Raw genomic sequence first — 17,123 nt, 5'->3', positions numbered from 1 at the left:
ACTGCATTAAAGGCACCTCTCACCACACCTGCAGAATAGAGCACAAGATTAAACTAAACTAAACCCCAGTGCCATTCGCCAGCCCAAATACCGTCTCAGGTATGATCAGATTCCCCAGAAAATGGTACGAGCAGTTCACTCTTGAGCCCTGGAGGTAGGCAGGGAAAAGGACTGGGGCAAAAAAAATGGAAGGGTGAAAAGAGAATACAATCTAGGCTTCGGCTTCTTATCTTTATTGTTTAAAGTATTACACGTCCCCCTTCTGCTCCCATTAATCCCCTCCCCTACTCCCCCCAAGCCTTCACTGTGTCCATGGTTTCTTTGGTTCATCTCTTCCTGGCCCCTTGCCTGCCCCATGATTTTAGAGTGGGTCTGTTGGACTTAATTGCTTAGTGAAGATGATTTCAATCATCAGTATGTACATGGCCAATTAAATAATTTTTCTCTAGAACTTAAACTATTTTCCATACTCAAGTTAGTCACACATAAAACCAGACTGAGAGGGAGGAAAAGAACAGCATTGTCTGGGTCTGCTAGGAAACTTTTGACTTCAAATCATTTAATCTCTTTGGTCTACAGTGGTTCTCAACCTTGGCTGTACATTAGAATCACCTGGGAATCTTTTTATTTATTTACTTTTTAAAAATATATTTTATTGATTTTTTACAGAGAGGAAGGGAGAGAGACAGTTAGAAACATCGATGAGAGAGAAACATCGATCAGCTGCCTCCTGCACATCTCCTACTGGGGATATGCCCGCAACCCAGGTACATGCCCTTGACCGGAATCGAACCTGGGACCTTTCAGTCCGCAGGCCGACGCTCTATCCACTGAGCCAAACCGGTTTCGGCGGGAATCTTTTAAAAATCCTGATTTCTGGGCCTCATCCTCCGGAAAATCTGTTTGTTTGTTATGGGGTGGGGCCACAACATTAGTAACAAAGAAACAGAATTTCCGGAGGATGAGGCCCAGAAATCAGGATTTTAAAAAGATTCCCAGGTGATTCTAATGTGCAGCCAAGATTGAGAACCACTGGTCTACAGAGACTTTAGAGGTCAGCAATTCCAAGCTCTACTTTCAAAAACTGTAAAAAAAAAAAAAAATCAAATGTTATATACATCCCAAATTAACTAAGATGGAACTGTTACCAGAATTGGACAATCACCTAACATAATGCCTTCATCTCAGTACATCCCCTGCAGCAGTAACCTGAGTATGAAGTTCTAGCCCAATAGATTCAATCAGATTTCCAAAAAATAAACGTCCTTAGTCACTACCCACCGCAACCCCCAAGCCAGACTTTTGAACAAGTCTGGGGAGAGACAGAGAGAAACATCAATTCAATGAACTCACCCTGGAGGTAAGGGGATCTAGCCTATAACAGGTTCGTGCCCTTGACCAGAATCAGACTCTAGACAAGGGCCGACGTTCTCACCACTGAGCCAAATTGGCTAGGGCTGGGGCTTTTTTAAAAAAAATATTTAATTCAGAGAGGAAGGGAGATTAAATGATGAGAGAAAATCATTCATTGGCTGCCTCCTGCACGCCCATCTGGGGATTGAGCCTGCAACCTGGGCAGGTGCCCTGACAGTATCAAACCAGGACCTCCTGGTTCATTTGTCATAGCTGAACCGAGCCACGCCAACCTGGCTAGGGCTAATTTCTTAACCCAAAATTTCCACAACTGAAATTTTTAGCTCCCGATTTCTCTTAAAAATAAAGCAAATATGAAAATTTAAGCCATCACTAATGAGTACAGAAATTATACTGAAATTAAGTCCATTTAAATCAGTTTATAAAAATCTACACAACACCTACCTATATAGTGTATGTAACAGGTAGTTTTTTTTTTTTTTTTGGACTAATGCTGATCCAAATTTATATTATGAATTATAGTCACTGAATTTCTCAAAATGGAATGAATATAGTGAACCGTAAACCTCAGCTTGAACTGTGTGGGTCCACTTGCATGCAGAATCTAAAAAAGTCTTCTGTACCTCTGGGTTTTGCATCTGTGGATACAGGAGGCCAAAAGCATGCCTTGCCTTACACCATTTTATAAGGAACTTAAGTATCCAAGGAAGCCCTGGGACCAATGCCCTAGGAATACTAGGAACTTAAGTATTAAGAACATTAGCCCTGGCCAGTGTGGCTTAGTGAGTTGAGCATTGTTTGATTCCAGGTCAAGCCACATACCAGGATCGTGGGATCCATCCCATCAGAGTGTGGGGCAGCTGATCAATGTTTCTCTTTCATGTTGATGTTTCTCTGAAATCATATATATATATATATACAAAAATGAAGGAAAAAAAAAAGAGAACCAAGTTAAACACAAACTTCCGGCGGCATGGGGGCTCAGCACCCCAGCCTCATAAGGGACAACCGTACCACCCTCCTATTGGAGTCAAGGCCAAGGCTTCTCTTTCAAGCTTTTATTTAAGGGCACGGATTCAGGATGGATTTTAGATCTTGTTGAAAGCAGCCACGTCCATGGACTGCACATAGTCCTCAAAAGCAGTGATCTGCTCCTCCAGCATGTCTGTTCCAACTTTATCGTCTTCCACTACACACTGTATTTGAAGCTTTTTAATTCCATACCCCACTGGAACCAGTTTAGCTGAAAAGAACATTAAGAAAAATCTTAGAGAAGTTCTGTTCCTCGGCAAAGGTTGAAATTATGTAAATTTCTGATGCCAATTTCAATTAACAAAGGTTGAACTCACAAGAGCCCCAGACCAGGCCATCTGCCTGAATGCTCCTGACACACTCCTCTAGTTTTGCCATGTCTGTCTCATCGTCCCAAGGTTTCACATCTAATAAGATGGAAGACTTGGCAACAAGTGCAGGTTCTAAAAAAAAAATAAGAAACAGCATTAATTATGTCTTTTTTACCCTAGTCCAGACACAAATCTCTTTTTTAAATATATTTTTATTTATTTCAGAGAGGAAGGGAGAGGGAGAGAGAGGTAGAAACATCCATAATGAGAGAGAACCATCGATCGGCTGCCTCCTGCACGTCCCACACTGGGGATTGAGCCTGCAACCTGGGCATGTGCCCTGACTGGGAATCCAATCATGACCTCCAGGTTCATAGGTCAATGCTCAACCACGGAGCCACGCCGGCTGGACCATAATAAATCTTGATTTCCAAAATCATCTCCTTAGCCACACAAAACTATGGGATACATCTGTTTGTCACACATATGCCCCCTTTCTGTTTTGCTAAGAAAGAGGTGTTTAATCGTGTAACAATTTCTTTCCCACAGAGGAATGCCACAACTGCCACCAAGAGAACAGCTGCAGACCAGTAGCTGTGGAAGTTCTACAGAAAGTTCTGAAATACTGACCTAGTCAGTAAACGAGGAAATTACTTTGGGGATTATTCTCTGAAGAAGTGTAGTCACACTATTATGAAATGAAGACAAACAATTGTAAAATGACCTACTTTTGGCTTTCTTTGATTCATACTGTGCAAGGCGTTCTTCTCTCAGCCTCTTTGCTTCTTCGCTTTCCTGTAAAGAAAAAATTTAATAGATTTCACAAAGTTGGTTGTTCCTCAGGTTAGAGATAGGGAGGTCATCACAACGAATACCAGCTTTATCAGAAAAAAAGCAAATCCATCATGAGCTTACGTTCAGCCGAAAGATGGTGATTTGATTTTATTCATCACGTAACCAGCGAGAATTTTGTTAAAAGCCGGCGATACAGTGAAGCCAGGATTCGAATCCAGGCAACGAGGCTACAGAGCCTGTGCTTCCGCAGGAGGATGCGCTCACACCCACCGGTGCCATACCTCCTCGTCGTCAGACCCGAAGAGGTCAATGTCGTCATCGTCGTCTTTGCTGCCGGCAGCTCCGCTTCCCGTGGTGTCTTCCACGTTAGCAGGGCCGTACTTGCCCAAAGCTTTCTTCACTCCGGGCAGGCTTAAAATAATAATAATTAAGTGTAACCATATGGGGGATACAACTTCTTTTTTCAGAAAACACAGGCGGCCTTGCTTTCATCATTATTTACCAGCAGGACCCACTGAGCGCTCCCAGGTAAGTGCTTTCCTGAGCTGCAACTCCTCTCCCAACAAACACTGGTCCGTGTGAGGCCGCACATCCCATACTCACCAGCGTTTACCCAGCGGTTCTCAACCTTCCTAACGCCGCGACCCTTTCATACAGTTCCTCGTGTTGTGGTGACCCCCAACCATAAAACTATTTTCATTGCTACTTCATAACTGTAATTTTGTTACTGTTATGAATCGTCATGTAAATATCTGATACGCAGGATGCATTTTCATTGTTACAAATTGAACATAATGAAATCATAGTGATTAATCACAAAAACAATATGTAATTATATATGTGTTTTCCGATGGTCTCAGGCGACCCCTGTGAAAGGGTCGTTCGACCCCCAGGTTGAGAACCGCTGGCTTACGCTCTCAGGACAAGTGTTTGTTTTGAGATTCCATTAAGTGGGCTCAGCTCACCCTGGGGCCCACGTCCCCAAACTCCCACCCTGGCCGGCGGAGGTTCGTATGTAACCTCCTGAATTCAGACAGGAAGGGAGAATGGGAGAATTCACAAGAATGGCCCAGGCCCGACCCCAGAGAGGGCCCCCCCACCCCGGGGGCACCTGGGCAGGGCAGCGTGGGGAGAAGCTGAACTGCTGCCGTCCGCGGGCTCCCCGGGCGCACGGAGGGCTGCAGCCGCTTCCCAAAGTCACAGAGGAAGCGAGCTTACCACGCCCCAGCGCCTGGGTCCGCCCCGCCCCGCGAACTCCTGCCCCGCGAACACCTCAGGCTCCAGGCGCACTCACAGGCGGCTTTACCTGGCCTTCTCCTTCTCGTAGGACTTGATGTGATTGTACCAGCGCAGCGCATGGCACAGGTCGGCGGGCGGCGGGCCGGACACGGCTTCGAACACGGCCACGTCTGCCTGGGACGGCACGTACCTGCAAGGGCAGAGAGCATGACACACAGCTCCCGGGGCCCAGCCGCGGCGGGGCCAGGCGCCGGCCCGTCCGGCTCATCGGGGGCATCTCCCCCGGCACCGGGCCGCCTGGGCGGCGTCGGAGCTGTAGGCAAACGGGCTCCTTCCGGGAAGGAACCACCTGCTCCGTTGGAGCCTGGGGAATGCCTGACACTTGCTAGACCTCAGAGGCTGCGGTCTTTATGATAGACCGACGGGCTTGCATTCACTGAGCAAAGACGCGGAAAAAGCTGGGTGACATCCAGCAAGGGCTAGGAAATAAAAAAAAAATCAAAGCAGCTTTTGGACCCTCTTCCCCCTGAGCCCCCCCCGAGGAGGGCCGCGGCCCGGCTGCCTGTCCCCGGCGGCGGGGAGGCCGCGCCACGTGGTCCCGGGCGCACCCGGCCCGGCCCGCCCCGCGCTCCGCTCACCCCTCGATGTAGCTCTTGTCCGCCAGGTAGTTGTTGAGCACCTGGAGGCCCGACGGGCTTCTGAGGTCTCCAAAGCCCATGGCGTCGGCTGACCCGGGAGCTGGGCGGCAGCAAAAGGAAGCGGGACGCGGGCTACGGCCAGCGAGCGCTAAGAGGGGAAAAAGGGCCGCCAAAAGCCGGAAAACTCCTTATATAGAGACGGAGGCGTTTCCCTCCGCCGCCAAGGTTAAAGGTCAAAGTACGTTAACCTTCTCGTTCCTCAACATAAAAACCGGGGCTCTGGCTTAAACGGCCCACAAATTTTCCGGGGGGTCTTTCTTTGTGTTGGGATATAAATTAATAGAAAGGGCATTTCTTAAATGAGTCCCTCGGCGCGCCCCTCTCCCTGAAGATCACAGGAACCGCCCCTTGAAGCACCGGAGATGACCGAAGAGGGTCGGCCTCAGCCTCCCGGGCACTTCCGGCGGAACTGCAGGTCCAGGCCTCCAATCCCCGCCTCCACCTGGCAAGCCACGCCCTTCTCCCTGCTGTCGGTCAAATTGACGGAAATTGCCGAACTGAACCTGAGCGGAGGGGGGGGCCGGGGGGGGAAAATTGGCGCAGCGGAGGTTTCTAGTCCCTCCTGGCTTCCCGTTCTCCAGGCCCGGCTGACGGAGGTCGCCGAGGCCGCCATATTGAATAAGCAACCGGGCGTCTAAAGGGTTCGGTGCGGTGCAGACAGTTCTGCCGAGTGCCCTCGGCGGCTCCAGACAGAAGGTGAGGACGTGTTTGGGTGCGAAGGTTGAGGTGCCATGGCCTCAGGAGGTTATTTCTTGAGAAAACTTTGCTTTGGCCCGGGAGACTCATTTTCCCCTTGTCCTTGACTGGGCGCTGCGTCCCACCCCGCCTCCCCGGGAGCCCCCGAGGGCCGGCCGGGGCGGTCTGCCGGCCCTGGTCTCTGGTCTGCTGGAGCAGGGAAGAAGCAGGCCCTGGGGAGCGCTGGCCCGAACGCAGGCTTAGGGTGACCTTCGCTCCGCAGGGGCAATGCAGGACGTGCCCCTTTCTGGAGGGGAGGCCGTTTTGTTCCCCGGACGGGGACTCGTGTCAAGTGCCTTCAGCCGACGGACGGAGCATTTTCTCCCCAGTCAGTACTTCGCCGGTCCAGTGCGTACGGTATTGCCTTAGCCACCGTCCGCGCGTCTGACTGTTGGTTTGTTTTTGGTTTTGTCCATTGTGCGCGTTGGGTAGCGCCTTTTGGTCCTTTCGCCGGTGGGGAAGCTGGAGGAGAAGACGTGAAAAGTTAGAGCCCAAGGTCGCGCTGCGAGCAGCAAAGCCGCCCTGTTGGAAGGTCTTGGGCTCCCGAGCCGGACTCCAAGGTGGTGGGTCGGACACAGCCCTGCTCCGAAGCGAAAAACACACCCTGCATATCAGATATTGACATGACGATTCATAACAGTGGCAACATCACAGTGATGAAGTAGCAACGAAAGTAATTTTATGGTTGGGGGTCACCACAACACGAGGAACTGTATTCAAGGGTCGCGGCCTTAGGAAGGTTGGGCACCACTGTGAGAGTACAGTGTAGACAGTGTAGTGAACTGTTTCTGATGACTCCACATCAAGACTTTTTTTTGTTTAATGTTCTTCCCCCTCCGCCCCCCCCCCCCCCCCAATGTGTGTGTGCGTCGTTGCTGTGTGATTTTTGAATCTGTCATTACTCGAATTCAGCCAGTTCAGGTTTACCTCGACATCCGTAGGTTTTAATGGGACAGATGCTACTCATTCTGGAAGTGGGTGATTAGCCCTATTTGGTGGTTTTTTAACCCCAGGCACCTGGTGTTAAGTCTTTAGAAGAAGGAAGTGACCAGAGGGCAGTATTTCTTGTGCAGGAGCCTGCAGTGCAGTCGGTACTGAGGTTGGTGGCTAGCCTGCAGTCTACTGGGTGGAATAAAGATGTGTGTGCAGTGCGCGCCGAGAGCGTGAGCAGGAGCACGAAAGAGCACTTTTAAAAACCGCTCGTCAGTGGCCAATCCTGCCTAAATGCACTTCCGCTCGAACTGACATTTATTCGGCTCCAACCTAGAGCACAGCCTCGGAAGCACTGTTTTCTGCTCTTTAGTTCAGCAGAAACTCATGCACCAAAAGCCACTCGCTTGTAGGCGACAGACCTGATGTCTGCAAATCCAGTATCACAGGTTCAGAACTGATGAATTTTGTGAATTATTGAAATCTGACGTACTGAAATTCCCTGTTATATATCATCTGTCACAGGTGTGTGAAGCTTGATGCTTAAAACTTAGGTATACGAAGTACACAGGGTGCCCCAAAATACATCTACACACTTGAACAGCAAGAAGCTGTTAAATGAAAACGAAATGTATCTTAGTAAACTGCCTTTAAAATTATATTCAAAGTGTGTATACATTTTTTGGGATGCTCTGTACATTATTTTCCACTCTCTTTACCTTTGAAATTCTTTATGTTGATATATTCTGATCACATAACTTGCATTTTTAAAAATTCCAAAGTGAAAAATTGTAATTTTGAATGCTTAGCCCATCTGATCAAGTGAATGGACCAAAACCTCTAAAAGTTCAGCTGACTTTTCTGTTTGCTCATGTATATGCCTTTAATCGTTGTTTACATAATCCACTTCTCTGTATTTCAGTAATTCAGCAAACCTTTTAGAGCAGGGTTTTTCAACTTGCAGCACTCGACACTTCGGGTAACTCTAGGGGGACTGCCCTGGCCTTGCCCCGCGATGCCTGTAGCCGTCCCCAATTGTGACAGCAGTGTGTCCAGGCATTGCCAAATGTTCTCTGGGAAGCAAAATTCTTCCTGGTTGAGAACCAGTGTTTTAGATCCTCCTGTGTCAGCCTTGGGGGTAGGCATTGAAGATAAGTTCATAATGCAGTGGGAGTAGAACAGATCATTGCAAATCTGTAAGTTCAATGTACTACTCGGCACAAAAAATGGCACTCCAGGCACTTCAGAGGGTTGGGCTTGTGAGCTAGCTCAGAATATCTCGGGAGCATTTAGAATGCAATTGCTAAGAATATTAGAAGGCATATTGTTAGGAAATGAAGGTAGAAAGGTAGGTTTTACTTTACATAGATATTAATGATAAGCTATTATTCTTGAAATTTGTTTTACTGTATAATAGTATTTTAAGTGTGATAATTTGTTAATAGTTAAAAACAACAAATCTGCCCTTTACATAGAATTAGAAGGCCCAAATTTACGTACCAGCTGCTGCTTCTTAGCTCCTTGACATGGTATAAGTAATCTCTTTGAGACTGAATATTCTCATCTATAGAATTTGAGGGCCCTAATCGGTTTGGCTCAGTGGATAGAGCGTCGGCCTGCGGACTGAAAGGTCCCAGGTTCGATTCTGGCCAAGGGCATGTACCTGGGTTGCGGGCACATCCCCAGTAGGAGGTGCGCAGGAGGCAGCTGATGGGTGTTTCTCTCTCATCGATGTTTCTAACTCTCTATCCCTCTCCCTTCCTCTCTGTAAAATATCAATAAAATACATATTTAAAAAAATAAAAATAAAAAAAATAAAAAAAAGAATTTGAGGGAAAATACCAGGATTTGTCAGTGTTCAAAGAAATAATGTATGTGGAATGTTTTAAAATCATAAAACATTACCAAAAAGTTTATAATTAGGGTTCTTCCTACAATAATATAACTCTTCTTTGTTTCATTCTTAGCAATATGTTAAGGATACCTGTGAGAAGGGCCTTAATAGGCCTTTCTAAGTCTCCTAAAGAATATGGTGAGTTGTTTTTTTTAATTTGCATTTGTTTGTACTCAACTTTCTATTTTTATAAATTCATGTGGAATGTTTATTGCAAGACCCTAAGCTCTTAATTTGTTTGAAATAAAAATAGAAACAAATGACCCAAGTCAAGTAGGATAATTTGGGAATTATAACTTTACCTTAAACAGTTTATAGAAATCATCATGGAATATAAAGTAACTGGAACTGCCCATCATTGCTGCAAATGAAAAGAAACAGTCATTCTGCTTTTGAAAAGTGGTCTTCCCATGAACATATTTTTAGTGGTATAAAAAGCTTTAACTTAAATTGCTATTAAAAGTAGACAACTATATTCTGTTTGGTATTCAAGATTAAAAAGCTTTTTTGGTAATACACTAATTTAAAGTTTGAATCTATAGAAATTTTAGGCCTGTATGTTAGAGTTAAGTAATCCATTATCTTCTGCTATAATGAATTCAACCATATTAATCTGTTTTTCACTTCAATATTTTTGATGGTCAGTTCGAACAACAGCCACAGCAGCAAGCAACTTAATTGAAGTATTTGTTGACGGCCAGTCTGTCATGGTGGAACCGGGAACTACTGTCCTCCAAGTAGGCATATGTCCTAATTCTCTACTTTTATGTATGTTCTGCTTTTTAGAAAAATACCAGTTTATTTCTTTATACTGTTTATTTATCTCTAAAATTTTTAAGATTCCTTGATAAATACTCATAAAAGCACTATAGGTACATGAAAATAAGTAATTTGAAATCTTTGAAATCTTCCAAAGTGAGCTGTCATTTATGTTTCTGACTTTCTTTTATTTAAAATTTATTTTATTGATTAAAGAGATAAACATAGATTGGTTCCACTTACTTATGCATTCATTTCTTTTACGTGCCCTGACTGGGGATCGAACCTGAAACCTTGGGATATCAGATCGACACTAATTAACTGAGCTTCCCAGCCAGGGCTGATTCTCACTTTCTTAGTGAACAATGGCAATTCTTTTGTTTCACTTCTGCCTTCCAAATAAATGCTCATTAAGAAATTTGAAGTTACTTAAAATTATTAGTTAATATAGGTAAGTTTGGGGGGAAAGTAACCTCTGTTTGTTGTGAGCCTGCTTGATGTTTTGACTTTCATGTAACCTTTCTATTTTCAGTATATTTCTAGGAATATAACCTACAAAACAGGTAAGTGAAGGCCAGTACATTCTTGAATATTTAGTTTCTCCAAATTTCTCCAGAACTAAGAAAATTGTTCATGCAGAAGTGATGCATTGTTGCATCTGCAAGTTCTCACAGAGCCAAATGCTATGTATTCATTTTAGCCACCATTTCTGGACTGTCTGCCAGGTATAGACATGTAAACAAATACATAACAAAAATATGTTCAAGGTACAGTGCAGAGTATTTTGGCAGGTATAGGAGGTGGTAGAAAGAGATGTGAGGAGTATGTCGGGTGATTCCTGAGGAGATTTGAAAGGATATAGACAAGGTTTGCATTGATGGAACATAAGGTATATGTAGAAGATGAGATAACAGGAAATCAAGTTATTCTGTAGGGAAGGTCCAGTCATGAAAGAAGATATAAGCCATGTTAAAGAGCTTGTAGTTTCACCCATCAGGAGTTTTTGTGGCTATTGAGCAATATGTCAGTGACAGTAGGATGATGGCTTGTGAGAAAAACAAGACTGGACTGAGAGATAAGGAAAGAGTATCTTGCATTAGAGGAGCAGGAAATGAAAAGGCCTAAAATAGATGGTAGCAACGGGAATGAAAACAAGATAGAGTTAAAGGAGAGTGAGAAGTAGATAGGCCTTTAGGAATGATGAAGAGCAGAGGGATTTTTGTGGATTCTTTGTTGGCTTATTTGGGGTGAATTAGTAGGGGACAGAAATAGGTTGAATTTTAACTCTTTGGAGCATACACATGCATAAATGTCTTTTTAAGTCTAAAGCTTGGAGAAGAGAGAACTCTGGGCTGCAGATGAAGAATGTGAGATATTACAAAGGCTGCGATAATATCATTTACTGCATCTAGCAAGTAGGAAGACTATACATTTTGCTAGGTAGTTAAAACATTGAACATTGCTTTAGAGCAGCGGTTCTCAACCTGTGGGTCGCGACCCCTTTGGGATTCAAACGACCCTTTCACAGGGGTCGCCTAAGACCATCGGAAAACACATATATAATTACATATTTTTGTGATTAATCACTATGCTTTAATTATGTTCAATTTGTAACAGTGAAATTGGGGGTCACCACAACATGAGGAACTGTATTAAAGGGTTGCGGCATTAGGAAGGTCGAGAACCACTGCTTTAGAGTGAGGGCTGATTCTACAGGAAATCTGAATATCCTTATTGTAGGCTCAGAGAAGGAGGAGTGCTAATTGGTAGATAGAACTAATCCCTCTTACTAGGCAAACAGGAACTGGGAAGAGCTTCAGTGACAGTGGGGGTGTCAGTCCTGGGTTGGCTATTTGGAGTCAAAGCTAGAACCAGATCATAGCCAGTGAGGCTGTGTGAAGTGGAGTCTCTAATCTAAAGGAGGAGGCAAAGAAGATGTCCATGTATGAAACCACTGGGCTAGAGTTTGAATGGGAGTCGTGAACAGTGGTTCAGAATAGAAATGGGGAATCAAGCCTTCAGTCTGAAGCTGCTTCATTTAGTTTCTTCCCTGTAAAGTGTAGACATGGCTGTGGATTCTTAAAGAGGCAGCTTCAGAGCAGACTGAGGTTGGAATCAAGAGCAAAGAAAGGAAATCTCTTCGAGGATGAAGAAAGAATGAATGAAAATACAGATATTTGTAAATAGGACTAATAAGATAGGTAGGAGGATGGCCTCACCCTCCCTCCCGTGTTTTAGGCACAACTAGAATGAAGTCAAGTTATTCTAATGCAAAGCTTTTTCACTTGTGGTCTTCTAGGCTTGTGAGAAGGTTGGCATGCAGATCCCTCGATTCTGTTACCATGAAAGGCTGTCAGTTGCTGGAAACTGCAGGATGTGCCTTGTTGAAATTGAGAAAGCTCCTAAGGTACTTGATACCTAAAATTCCCCTCCATGCTGTGGAAGGTAGAAAACTTTAAATCTCACAGCAAACTGTATTTAGAATCACTATTATAGTGGAGAATCTAGCCCTGTTTACTTTCTATAAATTAATTTTGTGGATGATTGATTCTCTTCAAAAGTGGAAACACATTGATGAAAGTGCTTTGTAAACACAAGAGCTATAAAATTCTAACAAATTCAGAAATTAAAGGTGTCTTTTTACAGCTGTCAGTATTTCCAAATGGCTATATGACACACAGCTGGGATGTGGCGTTGCTAAGCAGTACATCAGAAGTGCTTATGTTGTGCCGTTTTCAGTAGAGAAAAGGGTAGCAGCGAAGAGGTTCACTTTGAGTTTAATTTCATTTTGGCCTATGCAGTTTTAATTCAGTAGTGCCTGCTAATCAAAAAGCAGCTTTGTGATGTTCTGTTTCAGACCCTTATAGAAAATCGCATTGGTAGAATAAAATTAAGATCTAGGGTGTCTTATTTGTTTCTGAAAGAAATGTAAAGTGTCAGATTATCATATTATGAATATGAAAGTTAAAAAATTCAGTCTTCAAAAATACTCTCTTTTTTGCTTATTTTCAGAAGTGTAATGTTTTTATATGTTGGGTTACTTATAATTACAAATAAATACAAATACTTACAGATGTTTCTATTGAAATTTCAGGTTGTAGCTGCTTGTGCCATGCCAGTAATGAAAGGTTGGAATATCTTGACAAACTCAGAGAAATCTAAGAAAGCCAGGTACTTACTGTTACTTGGCTTAGTAACTTTTCTTAGACCAGAAAATTATTGAACTGAGATTATTGCAGTGATATATTACTTTACTGGTCCTGATTTGCTTTGCATTTGTGTGTTTGTTTTTGTTTCAATTAATATGAATATTTTTTGAGGACAGTTCAGCTTCCGGTAATTTTGTGTTGTTATAAGTCACAATTTTTTAGATTCTCTAATGATACTTTATTCTAGGCTTCTGTAAGCATTTTTTAGGTTGTTTTTAATACTACTTGGATAATGGTTACATTGACATTTCTGATAATAACTAAAATTAATACTATATGATAGCATACATCTGTGAAGGTTATTTAAATAGTATATGAAAACTATCCTATCTAATAAAAGAGAAAAATGGTAATTGGCGTACGACGATACCCTTTTCATTGGCTAATCAGGGCTATATGCAAATTAACTGCCAACTATGATTGGCAGTTAACTGCCAACTATGATTGGCAGTTAACTGCCAACAAGATGGCGGTTAATTTGCATATATAGGCACAATGCAGGGAGGCGAAAGGGAAAGCAGGAAGAAGGCCCCTGCCACTGAGAGTGATCGGAAACCCAGGGGGGAGCTAAGAGCTGGGGGCCCTGGGGCCGCCTTTGCCCTGCCCCCCAGCCATGATCGGAGAATCAGGTGCCTTTGCCGCCCTGGCCAGTGATAGCAGGAAGTAGGGGTGGAGCCAGCGATGGGAGCTGGGCACGGTCGAAGCTGGCAGTCCCGGGAGCTAGGGGTCCCTTGCCTGGGCCTAAAGCGAAGCCCACGATTGCGGGGCCGCTGCAGTTGCAGGTCCCCGCTGCCCGGGCCGGACGCCTCAGCCAGAGGCATTAGGCCTGGGCAGGGGCGGAGCCTGCAACCGCGGGGAGCTGGGGGTCCCCTGCCCAGGCCTGACACCTCTGCCGGAGGCCTCAGGCCTGGTCAAGGGGCCGATCCGGTGATTGGTGATCGGAGGGTGATGAGGGTCAACTCCTCTGGCCGAGGCATCAGGCCTGGGTGGGGGGCGGAGCCGGGGATTGGGGGGATATGATGGTCCCCTTGCCCAGGCCTGAAGCCTGGGTCAGAGGCGTCAGGCTTGGGCAGGGGGGGTGGAGCAAGCGATCAGAGGGAGATGGGGGTCCCCTGCCCAGGCCTGACGCCTCCGCCAGAGGCCTCAGGCCTGGGCGGGGGCCAGAGCTAGTGATCGGGGGGAGATGGGGGTCCCCTGTCCAAGCCTGACACCTCTGGCAGAGGCGTCAGGCCTGGGCAAGGGGCCGATCAGGCGATCGGAGGGTGATGGGGGTCTACGCCTCTGGCCGAGGCATCAGGCCTGGGCTGGGGGCAGAACCAGCAATCGGAGGGGTCTGGGGGTCCCCTGCCCAGGCCTGACGCCTCTGTCAGAGGCGTCAGGCCTGGGCAAGGGGCCGATCCTGCGATTGGAGGGTGATGGGGGTCAACGCCTGAGGGCTCCCAGTATGTGAGAGGGGGCAGGCTGGGCTGAGGGACACTCCCCCACACACACACATACCCAGTGCACGAATTTCGTGCACCAGGCCCCTAGTTTTATATATTAACTTTTCATACAGGGAAGGTGTGATGGAGTTCTTATTAGCAAATCACCCATTGGACTGCCCTATTTGTGATCAGGGAGGCGAATGTGATCTGCAGGTATGTAGGGTAATCTTATGAATCTATTTGTTAGTCTCAAGTTTTAATTTTATTACCAGCATTAGATTAACTCTCTTGTGATCTATTTAAGGACCAGTCCATGATGTTTGGAAGTGATAGGAGCCGGTTTTTAGAGGGGAAACGTGCTGTGGAGGACAAGAATATTGGGCCATTGGTAAAGACCATTATGACTAGATGTATACAGTGTACTCGCTGCATCAGGTAATTCCCCACCCCCCCTTTCTGGAATATCATTTGTATACTTATTTAATATTCATAAAATTTGGTGGAATAACAGCACTTTCATTTGGTGGGAGAAGAGGAATGTTTTTAACGTGTTTTTTTTTGCATCAGCCAATAAAATGAGTAAGTTGGTCACTTTTGGTTAATATCAACTCTGTGGTAATTTGCTGAGCTATATACATGTAATTTGTGAAATTTTATGTATGTGTGCTATGCCTCAAATGCAAACATTGAATTTTTGTTTTTTAAAAAAAATATTTTTTTATTGATTTCTGAGAGGAAGGTAGAGGTCAGATATAGAAACCTCAGTGATGAGAGAGAATCATTGATCACTTGCCTTCTGCATGAACTGGGGATTGAGCTTGCAACCCAGGCATGTGCCCTGACCAGGAATCGAACTGTGACTTCCTGGTTTACAGGTCGACAGTCAACCATTGAGCCACATCGGCTGAGCTATAGAATTATTTTTTATCTAGGGAGTATGCTCACCATTGAAAATATACTCACATCTTTTTTAGTGCTTGAAAATGATAGTAGGAAAGGAGATTAATTTTGCTGGATTTAACGATTTTATGGTATATTTTTGTCTTGCAGGTTTGCAAGTGAGATTGCAGGAGTAGATGATTTGGGAACAACAGGCAGAGGAAATGATATGCAAGTTGGCACATACATTGAAAAGATGTTTATGTCCGAACTGTCTGGGAATATCATTGATATCTGTCCTGTAGGTGCCCTGACCTCTAAGCCCTATGCCTTCACTGCCCGGCCTTGGGAAACAAGGTACTCATCATTGTATTTTCTAGATAATTTCTGCCCCTTGCTACTATTAAAAACTGTATAAAGAAGTTTCTGAGTCCTAAGTGCTTTGGTCTGCTAAGTTATTATTTGTTTGCATTAAGTAAAATCATCTTATATTGATTTCAGAGAGGATGGGAGAGGGAGATATAAATATCAGTGATGAGAGAGAACCTTTGATTGACTGCCTCCAGCACACCCCACATTGGGGATCGAGCCCACAACCCAGGCATATGCCCTGACTGGGAATCAAACCATGACCTCCTGGTTCATTGGTTGACGTTCAACCACTGAGCCATGCCAGCTGGGCAAATAAAATCCTTTTGCTGGAAAATAAATAGTTATAGATTGTAGGATAGAATACAACTGCAAATTTAAAATTTATGGTCTGTTTTCATTGTATATTAAGTTTTTAACTATGTGAATATATCGTACTTTAACCAATTCCTATGATTAGACATTTTGTTTCTATTTTTTATAATTACAAATCTATGATAAACATTCATAAATTTTCTTGTATATCTCTGGTTCTTCTGATTAAACCAAGAAATGGAGTTGGTAGTACAACAAATTTGAATATTTTTAAGGTTTTAGAAACATATAATCAAATTCCCCTCCACTTTTAAACTTCCACCAGAGTTTATGGAGTTTCTTAAAATTCCAGGTATCAAACATTGTATTTATGTGTGCAAAAGGATTGGGGGGTGGAGAACAGTACAAAACAGATGTTTAATTAGAGAGTTTGTTCCCTTCTCCTCAGCCAATAAGGCTTCCATACTCAGCCAGTAGATCTGTGTGTGAATAGAGGAGCACATTCAAAGTTCAGGCTGTTTTCAAGTTGGCCCAGTGTGTTTCCACTGGATACTTTGAATCTCAGTGTCATCTAGGAGTGTGAATAGCTTGGGGCCCTCTCTGGTCTTAGCTGCACATATATGAACAGCCTTTGCTAGGAGTGCTTGCCCCAACTATGCCTACAGCCTCTAGTACGTTTGGCTCTCCTCACTCAAGGATCTCCATGATATCACTTCCCCAGGCAACTTTCCTCATTGCTCCATATTGAGTGATTGTTCATCTGCAGGAAAGAAGCTCCCATCTTCACAGCCTGCCCTATCCTGGCAAAACCTCCAGTTCAAGGTGGTGGGAGGAGGGCTAAGAACTGCCCTAAGCCAGAATACCGCTGATTTCCACTGTTCTTAAAGTTAAGCTGTTTTCCCAGGCATAAGAGTTTCCATGAGTTTCCCTTCTTCGGTAGAGTTCCAGAGTGTTGAATTGGTTGTTTTTAATTTTGTTCAATTTCATTTTTTTTGAGGGGTGGGGGGGAAGGAATTGTCAAAGCTCTTAAATAACCAAGCCAGAAATCTCTCCCTTTTTGTTAGTTATTTTGATACTCAAATTGTTTCAGATTTGCCCATTTAGAGCCCTTCCAGTTGGCTTCTATATCAGAACAATTTTAAAGTCTTCATTTTTGCATT

The 17,123-nt window shown here is 44.5% G+C and overlaps 3 protein-coding genes and 2 non-coding genes across 6 annotated transcripts in view; 2 read left to right on the top strand and 3 right to left on the bottom strand.

The window, feature by feature from the left end:
• CMKLR2 (chemerin chemokine-like receptor 2) overlaps positions 1–3,422 on the top strand; it is a 54,986-nt gene extending 51,564 nt beyond the window's left edge. For both annotated transcript variants that reach the window (XR_009453738.1, XR_009453740.1), the window contains one exon: positions 3,267–3,422. The gene's annotated coding sequence lies outside the window, so the exon portion shown is untranslated. The remainder of the gene's footprint in view (positions 1–3,266) is intronic.
• Positions 2,418–5,576, bottom strand: EEF1B2 (eukaryotic translation elongation factor 1 beta 2). The gene is made up of 6 exons (XM_059702897.1): positions 5,390–5,576; positions 4,819–4,941; positions 3,794–3,923; positions 3,446–3,512; positions 2,724–2,849; positions 2,418–2,617 (listed from the first exon to the last, which is right to left on the bottom strand). Exons 1-6 carry the CDS (start codon positions 5,467–5,469, stop codon positions 2,463–2,465), a joined length of 681 nt encoding a protein of 226 aa, XP_059558880.1. The 5' UTR covers positions 5,470–5,576; the 3' UTR covers positions 2,418–2,462.
• Positions 3,187–3,319, bottom strand: LOC132238962 (small nucleolar RNA SNORA41). The gene has a single exon (XR_009453927.1). It is a non-coding gene; the product is annotated as a small nucleolar RNA SNORA41 (small nucleolar RNA).
• Positions 3,593–3,678, bottom strand: LOC132238954 (small nucleolar RNA SNORD51). The gene has a single exon (XR_009453921.1). It is a non-coding gene; the product is annotated as a small nucleolar RNA SNORD51 (small nucleolar RNA).
• Positions 5,577–5,974: 398 nt separating the features above from the next.
• NDUFS1 (NADH:ubiquinone oxidoreductase core subunit S1) overlaps positions 5,975–17,123 on the top strand; it is a 30,051-nt gene continuing 18,902 nt past the window's right edge. Inside the window, exons 1-8 of the mRNA XM_059702889.1 lie at positions 5,975–6,145; positions 9,082–9,146; positions 9,654–9,745; positions 12,067–12,174; positions 12,862–12,938; positions 14,532–14,613; positions 14,705–14,835; positions 15,451–15,636. Of these exons, the coding sequence (XP_059558872.1) occupies positions 9,086–9,146; positions 9,654–9,745; positions 12,067–12,174; positions 12,862–12,938; positions 14,532–14,613; positions 14,705–14,835; positions 15,451–15,636 (737 nt within the window). The 5' untranslated portion in view covers positions 5,975–6,145; positions 9,082–9,085. The remainder of the gene's footprint in view (positions 6,146–9,081; positions 9,147–9,653; positions 9,746–12,066; positions 12,175–12,861; positions 12,939–14,531; positions 14,614–14,704; positions 14,836–15,450; positions 15,637–17,123) is intronic.

Source organism: Myotis daubentonii, chromosome 7 (assembly GCF_963259705.1).
Source record: "Myotis daubentonii chromosome 7, mMyoDau2.1, whole genome shotgun sequence".
NCBI classification, from domain to species: domain Eukaryota; kingdom Metazoa; phylum Chordata; class Mammalia; order Chiroptera; family Vespertilionidae; genus Myotis; species Myotis daubentonii.
This window is presented reverse-complemented; position numbering and strand designations above follow the sequence as displayed.

Coding starts and splice junctions, on each gene's coding strand:
- EEF1B2 (XM_059702897.1), bottom strand. CDS start 5,469: ATGGGCTTTGGAGACCTCAGAAGCCCGTCGGGCCTCCAGGTGCTCAAC. Junction 3,924..4,818: donor TACGAGAAGGAGAAGGCCAG/GTAAAGCCGCCT, acceptor TATTATTTTAAG/CCTGCCCGGAGTGAAGAAAG. Junction 2,850..3,445: donor TGAATCAAAGAAAGCCAAAA/GTAGGTCATTTT, acceptor TTTTTTTTTTAG/AACCTGCACTTGTTGCCAAG.